A 23340-nucleotide genomic window follows, 5' to 3' on the forward strand; every position below is an offset into this window, starting at 1 on the left:
GCTCCTTAGAAGTGACAGGCTCAGAGCTCCGCCCCTTCACCATGGCCTCACAATCTCCAAGGCCCCAATCTAGCTCCTTAGAAGTGACAGGCTCAGAGCCCTGCCCCTTCACCATGGCCTCACAACCTCCAAGGCCCCAATCTAGCTCCTTAGAAGTGATGGGCTCAGAGCCCTGCCCCATGGCCTCACAACCTCCAAGGCCCCAATCTAGCTCCTTAGAAGTGACAGGCTCAGAGCTCCGCCCCTTCACCATGGCCTCACAATCTCCAAGGCCCCAATCTAGCTCCTTAGAAGTGACAGGCTCAGAGCCCCGCCCCTTCACCATGGCCTCACAATCTCCAAGGCCCCAATCTAGCTCCTTAGAAGTGACAGGCTCAGAGCCCCGCCCCTTCACCATGGCCTCACAATCTCCAAGGCCCCAATCTAGCTCCTTAGAAGTGACAGGCTCAGAGCCCCGCCCATTCAAAGGCTGCAGTTCCTTTCACTGAGAGCTAACACCTGAAAACTGTTTCAAGGTATTGGCAGGTCTGGTACACCATAATGTCTGGACTTTCATTCAACCAACTGAGGAATTCTGGAAGGGATAGTCTCGACAGGTTCCTTGTGAAAACAATCTGCAAAACATGAATGCCCAAAGAATACTACCAAAACCTCACCGTTACATCTATAGATGGCAACAACAATCTAACCAAATCCAGCCGAAATAACTTCCCATATTTTTTAAGACCAGAAAAGGAATTTATTGCATACTCTGTAATAATCTGTTCACTGCATGCAGTGCTGTAGATTCACATGCTCTTCATAGCCCTGCCATCCAATGTTGGGCTCAGACGTTGCAAGTTGTCTTTCTTCGATGAAGTCTTTGGAGTCACAAGGTCTCAGTGACGACTCCTCTGGATGTAGATGCGCATGTTCCCTATTGTTAGATTGTTTTTCTCCCAGTAGGTGAAAGTAAGTATTGTGTAGTGTGTACAGGAAGAATAGCGACCATGCAAGTAGAAAGAATTACGTTAAAGAGAAAGATATCTGTAACAATCACTGACTTCCGGGGAGAAGCGTGAGAGCATGTGAATCTACAGCACTACATGCAATGAACAGATGCTTACGGGGTAAGGAACATATTCCATTTGTAGCATCTAGGGTTGCAGATACACATACTCCCATACTCTGCATAGATTGAAAACCAGTACTCCTCTAAGCTGTGACTAGCCAGTGGATGGTGCAGGGATCTGAAATAAAGTTATGAGAAGAGATTGACCAACTCTGGCCTGTTCTCATGATAGGATGTCCGTACATAATGTTTCGTTAGTGTGTGGAGTGAACCAAGTAGTGGCTCTACATATGTCTGCTATGGGTATTCTCCCCAGAAGAGCCGTAGTGGCACCCTGCTTGTGGGTGGTGTGGAGCCTAGGGCAGGAAGGTAAGGTTATTTTAGCTTTAGTATTAGAGGTTTGAAGGCATTTAACAATACACCTGTCAATCCTTGCCTTCGAAATGGCATAGTCTTCATGAGGCTGAGAGAAAGCTACAAACGGCTATTGTGTATTGTGAATATAGATAATTCCATCAATGTAATACACAAGAACATGCTTAACCTCAAGTATGTGGAGTGTTCCTTCAGCTACTGAGCCAGGTTGTGGGAAGAAGATTGGGAGCTCAGTGGATTGGTAAAGGTGAAACAGAGAGACCATTTTGAGCAAAAACGAAGGATTGGCTCTGAGAACCACTTTGTCTTTGTGGGCTTGAAACAAGGGTTACTGAAGAGTGGGGGCCTGCAATTTACTGACACATCTGTCTGAGGTGACTGCGATGAGAGGAACTGCAGGGGGCATGTATGCAGGGATTAAAGGTGGTCCCATTAGTCTGCTGAGGTCAATGTTAAGATTCCAGACTTGGGCAGAAAGTTCCCTTTTGTGGGATCACCTACTTAAGGCCCTCCATAAAAGCTTTGATAACAGGAATTTTAAAGAGTTCTTTGTTGTGCATGTATATAGCAATAGCGGTTAGGTGTAGCCTGATTGATGTATAAACCAACCAGATCTCTGAAGGTGTAAGAGGTAACAGAGAATATCATGCATTGTAGGGGTGAGTGGCTTAATGTTCTTTGGGGTTCAGGAGCGATCAAAATAATTTCCACTTAGCTGCATAGCAGATACTCGTGGTGGGCATGCAGGTTTCACGGAGTATGTCCATGCATTCAAACTTTTAGAGCTAGTTGAATGGCTAACATCTCCACGTGGTTGATGTGGAAGCCTTGTGAATGAGGTGGCCACAGACGTTGGACTGTCATGTTGTGTGCCGGCTAGGGATATGTCTGTGGTGATCGTCACCAGCGGGACAGTGTCTCTGAAGGGCCTGCCCTGCAGCAGGTTGGTGCTGTTCCACCACTGAAGAGAGCGATGGGTGCTGGCCTTTACCAACACAAGATCTTCAATGTGACCCTCTTCTTGTGACCATTGGCTTGAGAGGCACTCTTGAAGTAGGTGCATATGAAACCTTGTGTGTGGGGGACATTATGGCAATGTACAAGGCTTTCATTCCTAGCAAGTGCATAACTGTGTATACTGAGAGCTGACTGAGTGGCTGAGAAAGAGTCAGTAGCTGCCGGAACAGCTGCTCCCTGGAACGCCTCCACCCTTTGAGGGCTGGGGAAGGCCTTACCCAAATAGCTTTGAGGAGACCCTTCTATGAAGAGCTGGATCTGGAGTGGTTCCAGGTGGGACTCTGTGGCATTTACTGTTGACCCTACACTGTGAAGGAGGGAGATTGTGGCCTGTGTATGAGCCAGGCAATTTTGTCTGTTTGCACTCTTGATCAGTCATCAAGGTAAGATAAATAGTGGATTCCCTTCCTTCTTAGGTGGGCAGCCACCACATCTAAACATGGTGATGAGCTCTAGGTAGTAGCCGTGCTCGACGATGGACAAGACCCACTGGTTGGATGTGATCTCCTTCTAGTGGGAAACAAATCCCTGAAGTCTCCCCCCGACAGATGTGTGATCTGGGGAGATGTGGGGCAAGTCAATTTTTGGAGGTAGACGCTCCTTTCCTGGGGGTGCCCATCTCTACCCCTAGAGCTGTTCCCTTTAAAAGAGCCCTGCGTGAATCCTCTGCCGCCCTGCTCAAGAGAGCCCTGTTGCTGCCTGTGGTAGGACTGGGGTGGTTCTAGGGAAATGGCTATGAAGCCTCCTCTGGAATATTGCCTCTGTAAGGAACCTATGCCAGAGGCGACCTGAACGACACCCCTTGCCTTGGCAGTCTCAGTGCCTTTTTTAATCTTCTTGAACATTAGGTTTACCTGAGAACGCAAGAAATGCTCCCCAGTGGATGGTAGTTTGACAAGGTGCTGTTGCACCTTAGATTTGAAATCAAACACGCAGAGTCAGGAGTGGTACCGATAGGTAACTGAGGTGTTCATTTCCCTTGCAGCAGTATCAGCCATATCTAAAGCACACCTGATGTTGGCATTTGAGATTGCCTTGCCTTCTTCAACTAACATTTTCCACCACTCGGGGGGGGGGGGGGGGGGGGGGGGGGCTAGAGGGCGCACTAGCAGCATGGCCGCACTTATGTGAGGCTCCTGCAGCCTGGAGATCTAATCCGTTATTTATCCTGCTCTACCCTCGCCTGCTCTTCCTTTGTCCGTGAATCCTGAGAGAGTCTGGACTGATACACCTCTGGTTCGATTTGCAGCCGGTTTCGACACTCCTGGCCGAAGTTACGACTGATTGAAGATCTCCCCGTGTGGTGCCCTGGAGACGCTTGACGCTGCTGGCCGGCTTGCCGCTCTACTTTAGCCCGCGGCGCACCACGAGGTGGGAGGGCCTTTGCGCGCGCCCCTCGGCGGGACCTCCCGGTCCGGTGCTGCCCTGAAGCGATCGCTGCCGGAGCAGAGGGAAGGCTGTCTGGGGCCCTCGCTGGGCACTTGGTGTTCCGTTGTGCCACTTGCAGTGATCGCAGCCTGTGGAGCCGCGTTGCTGCCCTCGGAGCCGGCAGCCGTGTGAGGCGGCGGCCATTGTGTAGACGGGTGAGGCGGGGTGTCTTACCTGCTCGTGCCCCTGTTTGCAGTAGTCTTTCACCGCTCCCCCTGCTTGCTGGATGACCTGCGACTGCCGGCCTTGCCTCGTTGACGCTCTATGTGGTTCTACGTTCTCGTGTGCTTCTGGTGCGTGACCGCTATGAATTGGAGCACCTATTCTTGTGGGATGCGTGAGCCCGGGGACGCTCACCTCGGTGGGTGCCATTCTTGACTTCAGTCACCGGCGCTGGCGGGGGACACAGTTGGCTTGTGGAGGATTGTGCATTCTGCACTACTTTCGCTATCTCTCGCCTCACATGGGGGTAATGTGACTATGCTGCGGGGCACTATCTCACCTGATGGGCCTACTGGATGGAGTACTGGTGCTTAGGAGATACAACTGCTGGCCTTGTGCTTTCTCTTTCTGCCACCTGTGGAACGGGCTGAGGAGGTGGATTGGCGTGCTCGCTACTCGACTGCTGGACCACAGTGATGGTGGTCTCCTTCTGATGTCGGGGGTGTGCGGGCGGGGGGGCCTCCTGCTGTTGACTGTGACGCCCATCCTTCTGTTGCCACTTGACAGCGCTGTGGATTGGACACTCCGTCTGTGTAGGTGAAAGTATCTGCGTGCTACGGCCTTCCTTGAGCCTCCTACGGACAGTGAGTACTGGGTAGTTGACGGGGGGTCCCCTTTGGCTTGCGCCGCCTTGTGGTTACTAGACAATTTGTGCATCCTCATTGCTTCCAGTGATTGCCGTGAACGGCCGCAGGCACCTTGATATGGGTAAACCGGACAACAAACAGCCGAAGCTGTCCTTTGATTCGATGGCGGCCAAGAGAGGGTCGCGCCTTGCACAAGATGCGGGGAGCTCCCGCTCCTCCCCTGCTGTAACTGGCGCTGTCCCCCAACATGTTACCCCTGGCTTTCAACAAATGATGCAAGAAATGAGACAGGGGTTTGCTACTATAGTGGACAAGGTGGATAAACTGTCTTCACGGATGGATGCTGTGGTGCAAAAGATGGACGTTCATGAGGAACGCATCACGGCGGCAGAGCAGCGTATTTCTGACCATGATGATACGGCGGCTACCCACACCACACAACTGGCGCGAATGGACAATGTGCTCCGGGTCATTGCTGCAAAGAATGAGGAGTTGGAGGCCAGAAGTAGGCGCAATAATATACGCGTGGTAGGTGTGCCGGAGACGACCAATGTGGGGAAGATGGAGACCTATGTGGAAAAGATTCTGATTGGCGCGATTGGCTCGGAGGCCTTTTCTAAACAATTTATTGTGGAACGGGCGCACCGGTCCCTTGGGCCACGGCCGGACACTGGTACCCCGCCGCGTCCAATCATCGCACGTCTCCTGAACTATCGGGACCAAGACACGGCTCTTCGGGCGGCTCGCACCGCCCGTACACTCTCTTGTGACAGGGTCAACTTCTCCATCTATCTGGACTTCACGCCTTTGGTGCAGGAACAACGGCGTAAGTTCCTAGATGTCAAGAAGAAGCTTAGAGAGCTGCAGGTGGACTATGCCCTATTGTATCCTGCGAAGTTGAGAGTGACACATCAGGCGAAACAGCACTTCTTTACGAACCCGCAACAGGCAGAGGACTTTGTGAAGCGACTCAGGAGGGAACGTGCTGCGGACCGACAACACGGAGAAGAGGGGCAGGAGGGATTCCACTCGGCCAATGAAGATGAGTGATGCTGACCACTGATTGGGCTACGTTTGTGACTTGGGATTCTGGGGCTAAGCCGCAGTGCCCGCATTTCTTTGCTTTTCCTCTCATTTGTGCTGTTTGATTAAGCTGTGGAGGACTGCGAACTGGCTTTCTTGCATGCTGACGAAGGACACTGGAGGAGCGTTGGACTACGGTGGTAATGTACTCCAGGCACCCCCCCCCACTACCTGGGCCGTGCTTACTTGAGACGTGAGGGCCAAAGGCGAGGTGTGGGGGGTGGACATGTGCGCCTCTAGATCACACCCTAAAGGGTATTCCCCACTGAACTTGGAGCTCCTGATGCAAATGTTTGGTTGGGTGGGTTTTGATGTGGGTGGGGGGGGGGGGGGGGGGGGACATGGGGTCCTGGCAGGTTGGGGTTGCTCAGGTGGGTGGTGGGGGGATGCACTTGTACTGAAGTGCGATGGTCCCTTGGGACTGTTTTTTGCTGTTTCACTGTTTGCTGCACTGCTAGGATTGTGACTGCCTCTTTGGACCGGGGGTTTGAACATACTGATGCCATAACGGACCTCACCTGTTCTGATGTGCTGTGGAATGATCCTATGCCTGGCGCTCGAACCCGACGCTGCCACCAGAGGGTGGAGGGGAGCTGTTGGGTGCCTAGTGTTTGGTTTGATGTGGGTGTGGTGTAGATTTGGTGCGGATGCGAGTGCATAATATTTTTCTGCTACGCTGTTCTTCGCCTGGGAGGCGACGTCACGTGGGTGTGTTTGGGTTGATGGTCCTTTGCACGGATAATGGTTGATGGTGCGCTGGATAAAATATTGATTATGTCCTGGAATGTGCGGGGTCTTAATGATGCCAGAAAGTGTAGGAATGTGCTGCAATACTTAGATAGACATCAGGTACAGATCGCTTTCCTACAGGAGACGCATCTGCGCCCAACACATGACCCTAAATTTGCTAGTCATTGGGCCACCGTTCGTAAATTTTCATCATACTCGTCCTATGCCCGTGGGACTGTTGTGTTGATTAAGAAAACGCTCCCTTTTCAGGAGTTAGGGGTGAGAGTGGATCCTGATGGGCGGTATGTGATTCTGTGGGGAAGAATTGGTTTGGATACTGTTGTGCTTGTGAACTGTTATGCGCCAAATGTGGACACACCTGACTTCTTTCTTACACTCTGGAGCCACGTCATTGCCGTGGACGCCACGCATGTTGTATGGGGCGGTGATTTTAACATAGCGCTGAGATCTGTGGAGGATAGGTCTGACGGGAGCCATCAATACAACACTCAAGCGAGGGATGTGTTGTGGGGCATTCTGGAGGAAGCAGGATTGGTGGATAGTTGGAGGTTTACCCATCCAGACGGCAGAGAGGGCACACACTTCCCGACACATGCACGCACTTGGGCGCGGTCGGATTATATTTTTCTGTCACGGGGGCTTGCCGTGGGGATACACAGAGTGGAACATCTCCCCAGAACCTACTCAAATCACTGCCCGGTTAGGATTGCAGTGTTGATGCCGGGTCTCAATAGGCCGCAACCCCCTGGAGACTGTTTCCCTCAGTACTGCTGGATCCCATCTTCAAGGCAGAGCTTGGGGAGGAAATAGAGGCGTTCTTTCCCAGGAATAAGGGTTCAGTGGACAGTGTGGAAATGATCTGGGAGGCATTAAGGTGACGATCCGGGGGGTTACAATCTCCATAAGCTGTGGGGTACTCAGAGATATTGTTAAGACCATTACGAAATTGGAGGCTGACTTAAAAGATTTAGAGAATAGAATGATCACTGATTCGGACCCAGAGCTAAGTCATAAGTTTAGGGGCAAACTATCGGACTTTGAGGAGGAGGCTGCTAGGGAAGTGAAGTATAGAGGGAAGTACTGGACTGCGAGAAAATATTGTGAGGGTGAAAGGCCGGGTAAGGTACTTGCTGCACTCACGAGACACCCACGTTTTAGTACTGGTGTCCTGGAACTGGTACTGAAAGATGGCACCCGGTGTCAGGATGCGATGGGGATTCAGAAGGCCTTCATGCACCACTACGCACAGCTATACACTACACAACAAACAGGGGAGGTCAGGTATGGGGACTTCCTTGATGATCTTGCATTGTGTTGGCTATCTGATGACCACAGGGCATTTCTTGGTGGACCCCTGGAAGTGGAGGAAATCAGAGACGCCATTATGTCTCTGAATAATGGGAAGGCGACGGGGTTGGACGGACTCCCTGCCGAGTTCTACAAATGTTATGTTGATATTATGGCCCCGGTGCTTAAAGAGGTCTTTGAGGAGTCCCTGGAGGTAGGGATTCTGCCGGGATCCATGAGGGAGGTGGCGATTACGTCCCTACTAAAGCCTGGCAAGGACCCCCTGGACACAGATTCCTATCGCCCCCTATCGCTGCTTAATTGCGACGCAAAAATATTAGCGAAAGTACTAGCAGCACAGCTGTCTTTGCTTATGCCCACTATAGTGCTGCCGGATCAGTCCGGTTTTGTACCGGGGCGCGCGACCTCCCATAATCTTCGGACTCACTTCTCTTTGTTTCCGACTATAGCTCCTGAACTCCCTGTTGCCGCAGTTTTTCTGGATGCTACGAAAGCATTCGACTCGGTGGAATGGAATTACCTCATTGATATACTGTGTAGAATGGGCTTTCCTAAAATATTTATCTCGTGGGTGAAATTATTGTACACCCAACCTGTGGCCAGAGTGATAGTTGGAATTCTCTCCCCTCAATTGCCTATAACGAGAGGTACTAGGCAGGGCTGTCCTCTTTCCCCACTTTTATTTGCTATCGCCATAGAGCCGCTGGCTTGTCGAATCCGGCAATTGCATAAACATAGTGCGTTTAATTGTTTCCAACGCCAAATAGGGGTATCACTATATGCGGACGACATCACAGTATATGTGAAGGACCCGCAGGCGAATCTCAACCCGATACTGCAGGAGCTTCTCGTTTTTGGCGGGATATCTAGCATACACATCAGCTGGAAAAAATCTCAATTTTTCCCGCTTACTGCGGCGGTTGAGAGGTTTCCGCTGGATTACCCCCTAGAATGGTGCGACTCTGACCTTCGCTATTTAGGTATTGTGGTTTCACTTGATAGGGAGGAGACGATTAGGCTCAATTACGGTGTTGCTATTACCAAGTTGGCGGACAATGTTGCGTGATGGATGTCCTTGCCGCTTTCTATGGCGGTTAGAGCTTCGCTGGTGAAAATGGTGGTACTCCCACGCTTCTTGTATCTGTTCCAAAATATTCCCTATCACCCTGGCGCGTATTTTTTTAAACGCCTTAGGTCGGAACTCCTTAGGTTGTTCAGGGGGGGCAAGCAACCGCGGTTGAAGTGGTCTACTTTAACCTTACCTTATGACAAAGGGGGGTTTGATGTCCCGGATTTTGAGGTATACTATCTGAGTGTTCAGGCGCACTATGCATATCATTGGATGCGGCCCACGCCGTTTATGCCTCAGATAGCGGCTGAGGAATGGATTGTTCATCCCCTCCCACTTGATGGTATGGTACTGGGGAGAGTCAGTGATGTGGATACGCAGCCCACCACGGTCACTTGCACGGTGGATGCCTGGACTCGTATTGCGAAGACTTTGGGACTAAAGTTACTTTACTCACGGGCGCTGCCGCTTGTATATCACCCTACCTTGTCACTGCTACAGGAAACGGGCTTCCAAAACCTGTGCAAACGGAACAAGATACTCACATGGGGGGATCTGTTTCTTGAGGGTAATTTCCGTGCGAGAGGCCAATTCTTCCGTGAGGAAAATCCCTCTCCCTTAGATGTTTTTTATTACGTGCGTCTTCGGCAGGGGCTCCGTGCTTTGCTGCCTCCGTTCCCGGGTGAACCTGGGGTGGCTTTACCGCTACATGCATTACTGGTGTCTGATGGTCGTCATCTGGTCTCGAAGTTGTACAACACCATTAGGGCGCAACGAGAGGTGCCAGCTAGTCATGCACGTGAACAGTGGACTCTTGAACTTGGCATCGATATTTCTGACGAGCAATGGGCCTATTGTTGTGGCGTTACTGCCAATATATCATCTAGCTGCCGACTGAAGATAATTCACTATAAATTTGTACAGAGGTTTTACTACACTCCAGCCAGGAAATTCAGATTCCGTCTGGCGGAGAATGATAAATGTGCTCGTTTCATTTGGCTTGGGAGTGCAGTGCGATACGAGAATATTGGGCTCAGGTTCACGATGCCCTACAAGTCATGACTGAGGAGGCGGTGGCGTTTGATCCCATGGTGCTGCTGCTGGGGTACATGAAGGAAGTGCCGGCAACTTATCGCAGGTTTGCAGATGTGGCTTTGCTGCTAGCGAAAAGAAGGATAGCCTGTAGGTGGGGAAGAGGCAGGGCTCCGAAATTTAAGGATTGGATGGACGATATGATGTATTGTCAGGATCAATATAATATATATGCTGACATGATGCCTGTGTGGTGCAGGCCTAAGGATTTCTGGAGTCCGCTGCAGGTTTACTGGCTGACCAGGGCTGCGCAGCATGCAGACTCGGATAATGAGGGTCATGATGGCCTGGTGTGAGAGCTGTCCTTCTTTGCTGACCCTATACTGCCGTAATTGACTGGCCTACACTGTCACTACGCGCTTTGTAGAATCCGTCTTGCCGTGCTGGATGTGTGATGAGTGCTGATGGCTGAAATCTGAAGATGTAATGGGCAACTGTTGTGTAATATGACATTTTCCACCTCTCACGGTACTGATCAGGGAGGTGCTGGAGGAGCACCACCATTTCCCCCCAGTGGCCTCTGTCATACCTAAAGAGGAGGAGGCCTACTGAGTTGGCAATGCCCCAATGGCTGGCGCACCCACCGCTCCTCTTTTCCCTACAGCATCAATTTGCTTACTCTGCTGGTCAAGAGGTGGAGCATCCCCGATGGCCTGGAATGCTGCTTTTTTCCTACTGGTGATGACCACTACTTAGTCAGGAGGGATATGACCCCTGATAAAGTCAGTCCAAGGAATCTGGTCTATATTTTGTGTCAATGCGTGGATCTTCCACAAAGGATTTGACTGGCTCCTCAAAGATGTAAGGAGCAGATTTGATCATCCCCTTGAGCACTGGGAGATACTGCAGAGAATGCTCTGTTTTGGAGAGGGTCTCCAGCAGGAAGTCCTCAGGAGTGGTGTACATGTCGACCTTATGGTAAGCGGCCACACGTTGGATGACGCTGTGGTACACCATAGTATAATGTGGGGGTGAGGCCCTGGCAGATATGTGCTCTAAATCAGGGTCTGTAGTGGGGCCGTTGGGCCGATTTCGACAATCTTGGCCTGGTTATGCTCCTGGTGGAGCCCAAGCCACCCTGGAACACTTTTTGTCGCCCCCTGGCCGCTAAGAGGGTGAACTCAGCAAGGAGCTGTCTTCACTGGCTTCCTGCACCAGACTTTCACCTAGCTCTCCTTCTGGGCCTCTCCTCATCTGCGCAGAGGCCCAGGCTTCTTCTCATTGCCCCTGGACTCCATCAGAGGCCCAGTTCAGTGCCAGTCTGGGGGTTCCTCCTTCCAACTGCCCATGGTTCCAGTCTCTAGCATCAGTATTCCTCAGCAAGACCACACGCCAAAGAGAGAGCTCCTCTTCCAGTGCAAGACCTTTTAAGAGAAATTGGAGGGGGCTGGGAGGAATGCACTTCTGCCCAACCCTGCAGGGACACATCCCCTCTCAGTCCCTGAGCCTTACTTCCTGTACAGGTCTCTGAGACACTTCAAGATGGCGCTGCCCAGGAGTCCCCTTCCCCCACTGGCTGACTTCATAGACAGGAGCAGGCCTGGTATTTGGCACCACGTGACAGCTGCTGATTGATGTCCTACAGCTTCACCCCACCTCTCCCTCTTGGAGAGAAGACCTTATCCCATGGGAATGCTTGCAGTGAAGGGCTAGGCCTCTGATGGTACAGCCTGGGGAAGAAGGTAATTAATCCAGCCTGGCAGGATCACACCCGGCCAGGCTCTGGTTCTGAGCCGAGTCAGATGAATAAGACATTTTTTGGATGACCCATAAGCAGTACAGATATGGCTTTGGACATTGCAGAATGATTCTTTTCACACAACTTGCAGTGTACTTTGGTGCTTGTCTGGAGTTTGTAAGCCCTAGGGAACTTAAACTACCCCATGTGGTCTCTGTCTCCATAGGAGAATAACGTAGTGCTCCTACAGTGACACAGTCAAGCACACTGACTATCCCTTACATGTGCCTCCCCACATTATAAGCCCTAACCCATTTTACCACCCAATGCTGCATAGTCCCTTGCACACCATTCTATCTGTACCCAGTTCCTGGGCTGCGCACGCCAGGAATCCCCCCACACAGCCCTTACACAGGTGCACACACATGTGCACACATGTGTATGTGTAACCAATCCAGTGCCCCTTACCCTGGCTGCAGCAGAGTGGCTATATATCACAAGCCGGACATGAGTGGAACCCACATGCAGTCCATTTTATCATGAGTTTACCGTTACATAGGCCCAGCTTAGGAGGCTCTCCCACATAAAAGCTCCAAATTCAGGTGTTCAAAAAGCAAAAAATCCAGGCGGCTTTAATGGTCAGAACCACCTTCTCACAATGCCCATACCAGAAGGTGCAGTGATTGGCTCAGACATGCAACTGCTTATGAGAGGGATAGTGGGGACAAGGGCATCAATGATACTCACACGTGGACAGAGGCCGGACGAGGTGGATAGAGCATTCTCAGAAACTTCTTCATTCTCCTCCAGGAAGAAATCCTTGCTGAACTCAAAGGTATTGGAGTCAATGTATTCGGGTCTGACCTGGTGGGCCGCGAGCTCAAGCAACTTACCGAATGTCTCCTCCTGCTCTTCTTCGGTGCCCAGAGAATCGGCTCCACCGAAGAAGACTGAAATATCTCCGAAATGGACAGAGCCATCCTGCTGTGTGCACACGGTCTATCTCGGTGCTGACGCAAGGTCTCATGCCGTGGAACACCGAGAAATTGTCGCAACATTTTGTGTCATGGTCTGGCCAGAAGCACACGTTGCAAGAGCCGTGGAGGTAGGCCCAGGGATATTTAGAATGACACTGGAGGCATTTCTTGAAGAGTTTTGTTCCATTACCTCAAGAGTGTCTTCATTCTCCGCAGGGAGTCGGGAGCACGTGGTTGCTTGATGCCCAGATGGGACCAAAGAATGGTACCAGCACACAAGTCGAAAAACACGCATCAAAGATTCTTATTTCGACAGTGTGGCAGTCAGAGGACTCGAGATCACAATAGGAACCGACAAACTCTTTAAAACTGGGAGCATGCTGGATCAAACCAAACCAGATGGCGGAGAAAAACAATCTAACAATGGAGTTGGTGACCATGTGCATCTACATCCAGAGTTGGAGTCACCGATACCTTGTTACCTCCTGACTCAAGACTTCTTTGAAGAAAAATAACTTGCAATGTACGAGCCTTACACTAGATGGCAGGAGTATGCAGTACATGTGTATCTATAGCTACAAATTCTATGAACATTCACTTTTGTACACCAATCAAAGCATATTTTGGAGCAAGTTCTTGCTAGTGGGGTTTGGAGAAGGTAGGAACTCATTGGGACATATTTATGCAAGCCTGGGATTTTGGTAGCCTACATTTTGTAGTCTATTCCTGCAAACAATACTTTTGTATCCTATGTTTCTACATCACACTATTTTCATTTGCCTCCTTTCAGCTAATAAAATGATTGATATCAAAAGCCCAAGGCCCATAGTCGTCAAGGACACCCAGCAAGATGGCCACTCTACCTGCTGTCCAGTCGGATTAACATGCCTAATGTTTCCACTGACACCCACCTCTTAAATCTGACTTTTTACAGACATGCAACTTTTTCACAAAACACTTCAAGTCAATCACCAACAGAGACAACATCAAGACACAATATTCAAACATAATTTTAAAAATGAAAATGAAGAATGTGCAGGCAAAGGACCAGCATATTGAATTTTCAGGAGTTTGACAATTTAGAGGCAACGTTTGACAATTCAGTAACGGAAGGGCAGCGACTGGGACCATGTTTTTTGGGCAATCCCAGAAGGCTTCGAATAGCCAGACAGATTCAGGGGTGTTTACTGAAGCGTTCTTCAACAAGAAGCCATGCTCAAAATATTTTGCTTTTTCAGGTCTTTTTAATCAGATTTTAATACTTTTTTTTAGCAACATGAAGGGCACTAAGGGGACTAGAGGTCCTAGGAAAACGTAGCACTCCTTAGACCAGACTCTGAGGACTTGGAGGCATTTGGTCTCCGAGCCCATGGATTTCTTGTCCTCTCCCCGAAGAAGTTTTGGGGTGACATCAAACAAATATGGCACATAGGGTGGGCAAGTGAGGAGTGCTCTGGACACCAGCTGAAGGAGCCTGGTAATCCAGTGGGTCGTATGCTAGCCACAAAGTCCTGTACTCAACTTGTGCAAACCACCAATTTGAGATGCGGCGTAGCTCAGTGGGTCAATCCAAGAATGGCACTCATCTGTAAATAAGATGGGACTTAAAAGGAGGGGATTGCAATTCCTGTTGGCCAGGCGCTGAAACTGTGACATGCACTATAAAGAAATAGTATTACAATTACCGTGTAACGTTCCCTCTTAAACAGTCAGCAGCTCTTCGAAGGCTGGTCAATAAGCGGTTATACTATTTACAGAGACTTATTATTTTCAAACAGCTTACTCTACCCAGCGATAGAGCCAAAAGCTGTTGAAAACTGCCAAGATGCCAGCAGAAGACACTAACCCTTTGAACGCATGGCCAGGAAATTACCACCTTAAAATATTTGCACAGTCCTTTAGCGGTACCTGGTCTGGTGCCGAGCTGCTCAAAGGTTTAATGCATGTGTTATTGAAAGAGCCACCCCTCACAGGCTAGTGATCCCTGTCGTCAGACTGGAACTTACAACAGCACTGCGAGAGTGCTGAGCCGGCTGCACTGGCCCACTTCAAAGAAGAACCCAAACTTACCTGTGTGCCCTGTTGATCACTATTATTCTCTGTCCCTTGACAATCATACGTTTATCAAAACCTGCATCTCTGCTGTTTATCAAGGCACACATGTTTAATGCTCTGCCTTGCTGGGATAGGCATACTGCAGTTCTCAACTGTTCCAAAGGTTTTTTCTGTACCTATCTATGGCTGCTTTCACTGAAGTTTTACGCCAAAGGGAGAGTGAGAGGAAATTACACATACGTACAGCCTATCAGCATCACATAATGAACACAACAGGTGCCTAGGTATTTATTGATAAGATCCTACTTCTTGGGTTTTATGAGCAACTCCAAATATCCCCAGATATTGGAAGAGGACACCTCACCCACACTAATGTTGCATGTTTCATCACTGGTGTCCTCTCCCCATTAAGGCAGGTGAGTAAAACCTCGAAGGACTCTACCACTTTGTGGGAGTTCTTGATAAAAAATATTCTGGATAGAAGCTAGGGTCCAGTGACTAACAATACTTTAGGGTATGTCAGAGAATATTTCTCCTAATTTTTTGGGTACCTGCGGCATAATTAAAAACCATTCTGTTGGGATGGTTACTGAAAACAATAGTTTATACTAACATGTTTTGGCCTTTTCAAGTTCCCGATAGGTTCAAAGGCCTTCTTCAGGGAAATGTCCTTACTGATCCCTAGCTATCTAGTATATATTTTACATGGTTTGTGAGAATATGTGGATATTTTTTATGAGGCCCACCGCTCTCATACCCGAGTGATGAAACAGCAATACCTGGATTAGAGAGACAAATATTTTCAGTGTATTATCAGTTCAACGTACAGTTTTTGAGTAGTAAAATAGTGTCATTCCCAACACATTTTAAGGAACACACAAATTAGTGACGCACCGAATAATGCAAAAATAGTGAGCATCACGCTAAAACAGCTTGGCTGCATAAACTCAAACTTATAATTTCAAGAAAAGAAGTTGATAATATATGATCATTTTAATTCATGACTTCCTAACAAAGCAGCCAGCCAGAAAAAATCTGATGAGTTTTTTTTTATAGAGTGGTGTATTTCATAATGTCAAAACAGCCTGAGCAAAATATATTTTCCCAGTTGCCAACATCTGCTCATATCATAAGTTTATCATTAAGAAATAACTTCTCCAAGTAATTCCTAATTTTAAAATTTCCTGCCCATGGCAGCTTCCCTGGCAGATTAGGAATGTGTCTAAATTAATGCCAAATTCAGCTGCAACAACAAATATTAAAATGTTGGATTCCCAAAAACTAAGACTAATTTAGAAAGCATACAATGAGGGGTTGGTAGCTCGCTTAAGATGACACACCCAAAGCACAAAAAATGCAGCTCCTATCTTTTCAGCATTCTGAGCATCAAGCCCGGGCGATATTATAGGTTCTTGGCCCTTTCTCATTGGGCAGCCACTGACAGAGGCGATCGCCTGCGGGCTCTCTTTGGTTAGGTGAGGGATTAAGTGCATGATTGTGCAGCACACTTTCAGCCACTGTGCGGCAGGTTAAAATGCAAACACTGTTGCGACGGGGAGAGCGTGAACCATGCAGCAGCACAGTGTCCCGGCCATACAAACACGCGCACACATGCCACTCATCTGCGCATGTCCCATGCTGTATCGTTAGCTTTTTACAACAAGCAAGAGAAATCTTTTGGCCTACCTCCCAGCCAGTACTCTGACGGAATGCAGAGAGAGAAAGAGAGGGGGGGAGAGAGCAAGAGAGAAGACATTAGAAATCACACCCACTTTGCACTTTTCCTCATTTCAGCCGATGCACCTGAGAGGACTATTAATCCAGGTCACTCTATTCCATAAATAAAATGCATCTGGTGTACAGGATTCACTTTCAGACTCTGGAGTACACTATTGGGCTATACTGCCCGGGAGCTTGGCAAACCTGGAACATTTCTAACAAACTCAAGAGGACATGCCATGTCAAATAAAACAACCCAGAGGCAGACTTTCATGCTTTTTAAAGTGTTCTACTCATTTGAAAGACGGGGCCATCTCTTCCTCTTTTGGCACGCATGAAAGGGTAATATTCCTCAGACTCCCAAATCTCAACTCATTTAAGAGCGGTGTCTAGAGTAACAAGATGGACAACCCCCAGTATGGTTAACTTGTCCACTGCGCTCAATGAGGTGGATTATTAGTAATTTTAAATATGTAGGCTGTGTTGTATAGTAGACCCAATATCTCTTAACTCAACAGCAGTGGGTCCCAAGCCAGTACGGGGTCCCCGCACCTTGATCCAAGGTCTCACCTGGTTGGTCACTTTGTGGAAGGCGTCCTGCAACTTTCCGTGCACAATGCTCAGCTTCTTGAAGTCTCGGTTGGCCTCGTGGATGGGGATGAGTATTTTATACACCTCGTTCACGGCCTCAAACAGACCGCCCTGCAAGAGGAGGAAAAAATGAAACCGTGCACCGACCAACAGCTGCCTCTTGCGCACTAGGCCCACACTCTGTATCATGATGAACCTACCACCCAAACCTTTAGAATCAACTTGTCCATCACGGTCTGCACCAACCACTGAGGCACCCGCCACCCATTCCAAATGCACAACCCTCCTGCTACAAAACTTGAGGGGGTATTGTGGCCTCCCCATAGTTGGAGAACGTCGCCTGCTCCACTGCGTGGCAAATAAAGCCCCCCACAGCACTCACCTTTGAGAATGAAAATGTGGCCTCAGTCCCATCTCCTCTCCCGTAACGCCCCTAACAACCCTCAAGGGTCTCACCATAGTAAAGTACAACTCGTCTGCTCAATGACCAGTTCCCATAACTACTTGCCACTCACCATTGTAAAGGACGACGCGGACTGCTCCAACAGCCCCACCAGGCCTCCTTCGGTGAAGTACTTCCCCGAGCAGATGCCCTCCTCGTCGGGGGATAGAACGTCATCAGACACAGCAGACTCTTCTAAGACGTTGGAGGAAATTCCCTGGAACATCAACAAGACCCAGGATTGGTATGGGGCAAGGATAGGTCTGGGCATGTAAAAGCTCCACTATGGGGGACACAACACCCTACCACTAGTTTGGCCTATAATATCCTACCAGTGGTTTGACCCATACCACCCTACCAGTGGTTTGACCCATAACACCCTATCACTGGTTTACCTAAGGTTAACCGTAAACTGACCATGTTGTGATCCCTCTGGGTCACAGGGCTAGGAGGCTAGAAGTTGACCACCGTCCACCCCCTTCTTTAATCTTCTGTCCTACAAGAATGCAGATTCTTTGGAATCTGATCACATAATTCCTGTTAATTCGTCATCATTTGAGGGCGTCACTCTCTTAGTTCGTTTTCACTGCCCTAAAAAGCAGCATTCCTCTTTATACTTTACTAGTGTCATACTATTTGCATACCAGCATCACCATCCTGAAATGGTTCATCTTTCTTTCACTTTAATGGGATCTCCTTCCAAATGTTCGTATTGCACCCTCATTCAGGGGATACAGCAATCTGATAGTGCAATTAGGGCTGACCTGACAGATCAGTGTGTGGGACTATGTTTTTGGATGTTTGTGCGCCCGTTCTATGGTCTTGTGGGCATTTTTTTTTACTGTTGATCTCCCTGATATTACCACAAACATTGCCTGCAGCAAGCACAAAGGCATGCACTCTTCTTACAAAACACCTACACAAGGAGTCTTTATCAGTTCAAACCTCACCGATTTGCAAACGTGGGCCACTTTTATAGCTATCTGATTTGCTAATGAGGCCACTTTTAAGTTGATGTCTGGCCTATTTTCTTCCCAGCCCGAAAGACGGGTATGTCCTATTATCTACTAATGAATCACTGTGAAGCAGCTGGGGCGGGATCACTCTCTCAAAAAGTAATCCATGAATCCATGTAACAAAAGTCAATTAACTTTGTCAGGAAAAAAACTCCAAAGATCCACGATTTTGGATTTCTTCGGACGGTTTTCCATGTTTAGTCCCAGTGTCCCAACAGTTTTAAATAATACTAATTAATGTCCAGGTTTTGGGGAGAGGGTGTGTGCGCAACTGAGCATGCACGTTAGATTTAAAATAGAGTGCAGGCTCACATTTCTTAGGGACTGTTCCTGTTTCGGGGATAAAAGTCAATTGTTTATAAAAACTCTCCTGGTGTGCCTTAGCGTCTCAGTGAAGCACACAGCAGGATAAAAGAGGAGCAAATCAGCATGTCAGACGGCCCTCAGCTGACACCAAAGCCTCCAATCTTTTCCCTTAGCGTCAGCACAACTTGTGGGAGAGAAGGAAAGGGCTTATTTGCACTATTTTAATTTGATATGAAAAGTTTGCAAACTTTAATCCTATATCACATTTTTAAAAAAAAGGTTGTTATGCTTTCTCATAGGTTCCAAATTGTATCAAAGACAAATATTTTTATGGATCCAGCCATGTGTACACCCACCCTTTCTCCAGTCGATGCAAAATTATAGTCCTACTTCTATTTTTCTGGACTGTCCCGTTTTTAAGGTCGAGCCTGGGCAGCGCATGCGCTGCTCTGCGAGGCATGCTGTATTGAGATACGAATAGAAGCTCTGCCCATTTCCTGCCCATCTTTTCAATTGGCTCCTGTTACGGTCCTTGCAAAATCATTGCTTTTAATTTGTGAATAGGCTAAGTAGTCCCTCCTTGGTACCGCCTTGTCTGCATTTGTAACCTCCCATAACGACTGGACTTTTTACTGGTGTTGTTACACAGTGTGCTTTATAAGCAGGGCTGGACTGGGAACCACAACCGGCCCTGGCAAAGTGCTTGGCCGGCCCCCCCTCCCCACTCGGGGGGTTGGAGGTGCCGCCAAGCTCTTTGACGGGCCAGTTTTTGGCCGATTTTGATATGCTGCAAAACGGCCATGTAACAAAAACGGCCCCCAGGGGCCCAAAACCGGCCCCTACCCGTGCGGCACACCGAGGGATTTCCCGGTGCCCGCTATGGTCAGTCAGGCCCTGTTTATAAGTCAGAGAGCACCATTTTTTTGGGGGGGGCACTCTCTCCACCCCTCACTTCCGTCATTGCTGCACTTAATCTCCCAAGTGCTGTCACCATACCACCACCTCCCATCCTCCCTGCTTTAGCATTCCTCATTTTGTTTCCCTTACATCGTCATGCATACTTTTAGCGTTAACGAGCGCAGCACTTTCTATTGGTTGCAGCTTCTGCGTTGCATATCCACAAAGCAAGGAAAGGGTGCAGTACCACAGGCTGTTACTAGGTGTCCCTGTGGAGTTATAAACAGACCTCTATTAGCAACATAAGGAACTGCACCCACAGGGACACCTAGTAATAGCCTATGTTACCGCACCCTTTCCTTCTTCGTGCGTTTTCATACTTGCATTTGGCCTTGTGGTTTGGCGATAACTCGTGCATTTAGAATAAAATAATAGAATGAAATAAAAGATTTGCAATGCAATTGCTCGAGAGTTGCTGAAAGTTTGAGCTATTGGCGTTGCATTATTATTAGGAACGCCAATAGCTCCAACTTTCAGCAATGCGAGCTCTGCTATTGCATTGTATATGCTTGTCGTTTTCTGCATCTGGTCACGGTCACCCTATTTTGGCAACAAAAGCAGACCATCCAGCATGCGTCTCGTTCACGCCAGAGGAATTAACCCCTTGATACGCAGCGCTCCTCATTTGTAAAATGAATAACACGCACAAATGAGGTTTACAATAAAAGCTGCGCCTGAGGAGGTATGTTTTGCGTGTCGACGGCACCACCTGCTGGCCGTCATAGGACACCGCGGTCATACAAAAAAAATCACAGAACCCGGGACTGGGAGGGGCGTGTAGTGATGTGTATTCCTTGTAACTAGGGTTGCATGTGCTGTAGAATTGTTATTAGAATTATTACATGTCATTCAGAATGTGAATATGCCATATGCTTAGAGTGCTGGTCAGTCCATGATTCTCTTTCAAGCTGGCAGCACCTTTTTACTACTGCTATTCATCTTTCAAATAAAGCTTTGAATTTATCTACATCTGCGTTGGACTCACTACAGATTTGGCGACGAGGGAAACCTTTCAATTCCGATTTGAATCTTATTTGACATCGTAATTAGATTTATTCAAATTTTCGGATTTCTTCTATTCAACCCGATTTATTAATAAGCCTGCCTGTTGTATTTGGCTTACATCGGAAACTACGATTCATTGGAACTCTTCTACAATTCAATTGCGGTGAGATCTGCTATATTTTATTTTATTCCTACCAGTGCTACCTTTGCATCCTTTGAAGTGGCTCCCGTTACTAACCGCTTCTGCACCAGCCGTCTCCATCGCACTTTCAAAAGATGCGGCTTCTCTCTAGAACTTGCCTTGCCGCGTCACCGACCATTGTGCGTCACTTCAAGTGCGTCCTGGATGCTCTGCTGCACTCTGGGTACGACCCCGCGTAAGGTCACGTCGGCGGCCATCTTTATTTACATTTTTAAAGTAATTTCACCGCGATCTTCACTAAAAGGAAATCGGAGTTCTGAAACCAAGTTTCATCGCGATCTTCACTAAAAAAAAGAAATCGGAGTTCTCAAACCAATTTTCACTGTATTTTCACTGCATTGTTGTTCTGATTATTACTTTTATTTTCCTTTATTACATTTTAATTTCGAGAAAGTTAAGGTGCTGCCTGCTACTATTTTGCTTCTGTCCTCAAGAATTTCAATACTTTCTTTTAAGTTAAATTGTATAATTTTGGCTGCTTCAATATGCCTGACACTAGTGAAGCTACTGCTAGTGGAGAAAGGTCTATTCATGGATTGAACTTAAATCCACCCAGAGATTTTTTAATTGTTCCTGGTGATCCTCCAGTTGCTTGGCTAGATTGGAAGGAGTACTTTCTGAATTACGTAGCCAATCTTGAGGATGTCAGTGGTACTTTTACACAAGAAAGGAAGAAAAGAATCTTATTGTTAGGTCTGGGTCCAGAAGGATTAAGAATTTATAACCAACTTGATAAGACAGACAGATCTTCTGGAGATATTGATGTGTTCAATGCAGCATTATTGGATATGGATGATTATTTCTCTCCTTGTGTCTGCATTGCTGTCACTAGACATTCATTTTTCCAACGCAAGCAAGAAAAAAGCGAATCAGTTGAGGATTACGTTTCTGCTTTAAGAAAGTTAGCTGTCAAATGCAAATTTGCCCAGGTTCATGATGATCTTATTCGTGATCAGATTGTCATGTACACTAAAACCAAAACCATACAAAACAAGTTGTGGGTTGAAGGTGATGCATCTTTAAAAGAAATTATTGCCATGGTCAAAAAGGCAGAACTCTCTGAACGCTGTGCTAAAGCTTCTCTTTCCAATGACAAAAAGGAATCTGAGATTGTTAACAAAATTTCTGAGGGTAAAACTTTTGTTAAACATAACAAAGATTTCAAAGCAGGGAGTATGAGAAGAGATACCTATGATTCAAAAAAAGGTCCTGATCCTGTTTGTTATAGTTGTGGGAGTCATTCTCATCTTGCTCATTATCCTAAATGCCCAGCGAAAGCAAAATTGCATGTATTCAAGAAAATGAACATGATGTTAGTTCATCATCTGATGATGAAGTGTTACAAGTACAGAATATAGTTAAAAAGAAGGTGGTTTTGAATATTTCAGATGTTGATTCAAGCAAACCTTTTTGTCAAGTGTCTTTAGGAGGAATTCTAACTCAATTGGCTGCAGATTCAGGTTCACCTTATACTATTGTCAATAAGCATGTATGGGAGGAGAAATTTATTAATCAAATTGGAAATTGGTTAGAACCCTCTGACATTTCACCTGTTAGCTACACTGATAACACTATTGAGATTTTAGGTTTTAGAGTTTTAATGTTTAGACTCAAAGGGAGACACGCTACATGTAAATTATATGTCTCTAAAGATGGACCATCTGTTCTTGGATGGAGGGATCAAAGAAGTTTACATATAATTTTGGATCCAAACAGCAAAGAACAGGTTTTGGTTTCTTGCACGAGTGAAGACACAAAAAAGTGGGTAATGGATGAATTTCCATCTGTATTTACAGGGAACATGGGTAAACTCAAAGGTTTTACACACCAAATTAGATTAAAGGATAACGCTGTTCCTAAAATTCATAAGGCTAGGAATATTCCTGTCATTATTAAGGATGAGGTTAAGTCTGAATTGGACAAATTGCTAAATTCTAACATCATTGAAACTGTAGAGGCTGCTGAGTGGGTTTCTCAGTTGGTCGTCGCACGCAAGGCCAACGGAAAGGCCCGTTTGTGTGTGGATTTGAGATATTTGAACAGCCAGATTTTGGTTGATCAATATCCACTCCCACGTATAGACGAGATGTTGTCCCTCACTAAAGATGCCAAGGTATTTTCCACCTTAGACTTATCTGCAGCCTATCATCAGGTGGTACTTGACCCTGAGAGTAGACATCTAACATCATTTGCCACTCCTTTTGGTTGCTTTAGGTTTAAAAGAATGCCTTTTGGCTTAGCCTCTGCTGCGGCTGTATTTCAAAGGTTAATGACTAACCTTTTTGGACACATCAAAGGTGTAATATTCTTCCAAGATGATATTTTGATCATGGGAAAGGATAAGACTCACCATGACAATCTTCTGAGGAAAGTGTTGAAAATTTTAAATGACAACGGGTTAGTGGGGGAA

At 47.5% G+C, this 23340-nt stretch overlaps 1 protein-coding gene across 7 annotated transcripts in view; it reads right to left on the reverse strand.

The window, feature by feature from the left end:
- The window catches only part of LOC147748470 (dedicator of cytokinesis protein 7-like), a 476862-nt gene that overhangs the window by 62842 nt on the left and 390680 nt on the right, over positions 1 to 23340 (reverse strand). For 4 of the 7 annotated variants that reach the window (XM_086962164.1, XM_086962156.1, XM_086962128.1 and 1 more), the window contains 2 exons: positions 17518 to 17661; positions 16982 to 17113 (listed from right to left, as the gene is read on the reverse strand). In XM_086962164.1, coding sequence (XP_086818290.1) covers positions 16982 to 17113; positions 17518 to 17661 — 276 coding nt within the window. Of the gene's footprint in view, positions 1 to 16378; positions 16394 to 16981; positions 17114 to 17517; positions 17662 to 23340 lie in introns of all 7 variants that reach the window. The other 3 variants (XM_086962145.1, XM_086962135.1, XM_086962110.1) reach the window with 1 other exon arrangement.

This window comes from Lissotriton vulgaris, chromosome 1_1, assembly GCF_964263255.1.
Source record: "Lissotriton vulgaris chromosome 1_1, aLisVul1.2, whole genome shotgun sequence".
Lineage (NCBI taxonomy): Eukaryota > Metazoa > Chordata > Amphibia > Caudata > Salamandridae > Lissotriton > Lissotriton vulgaris.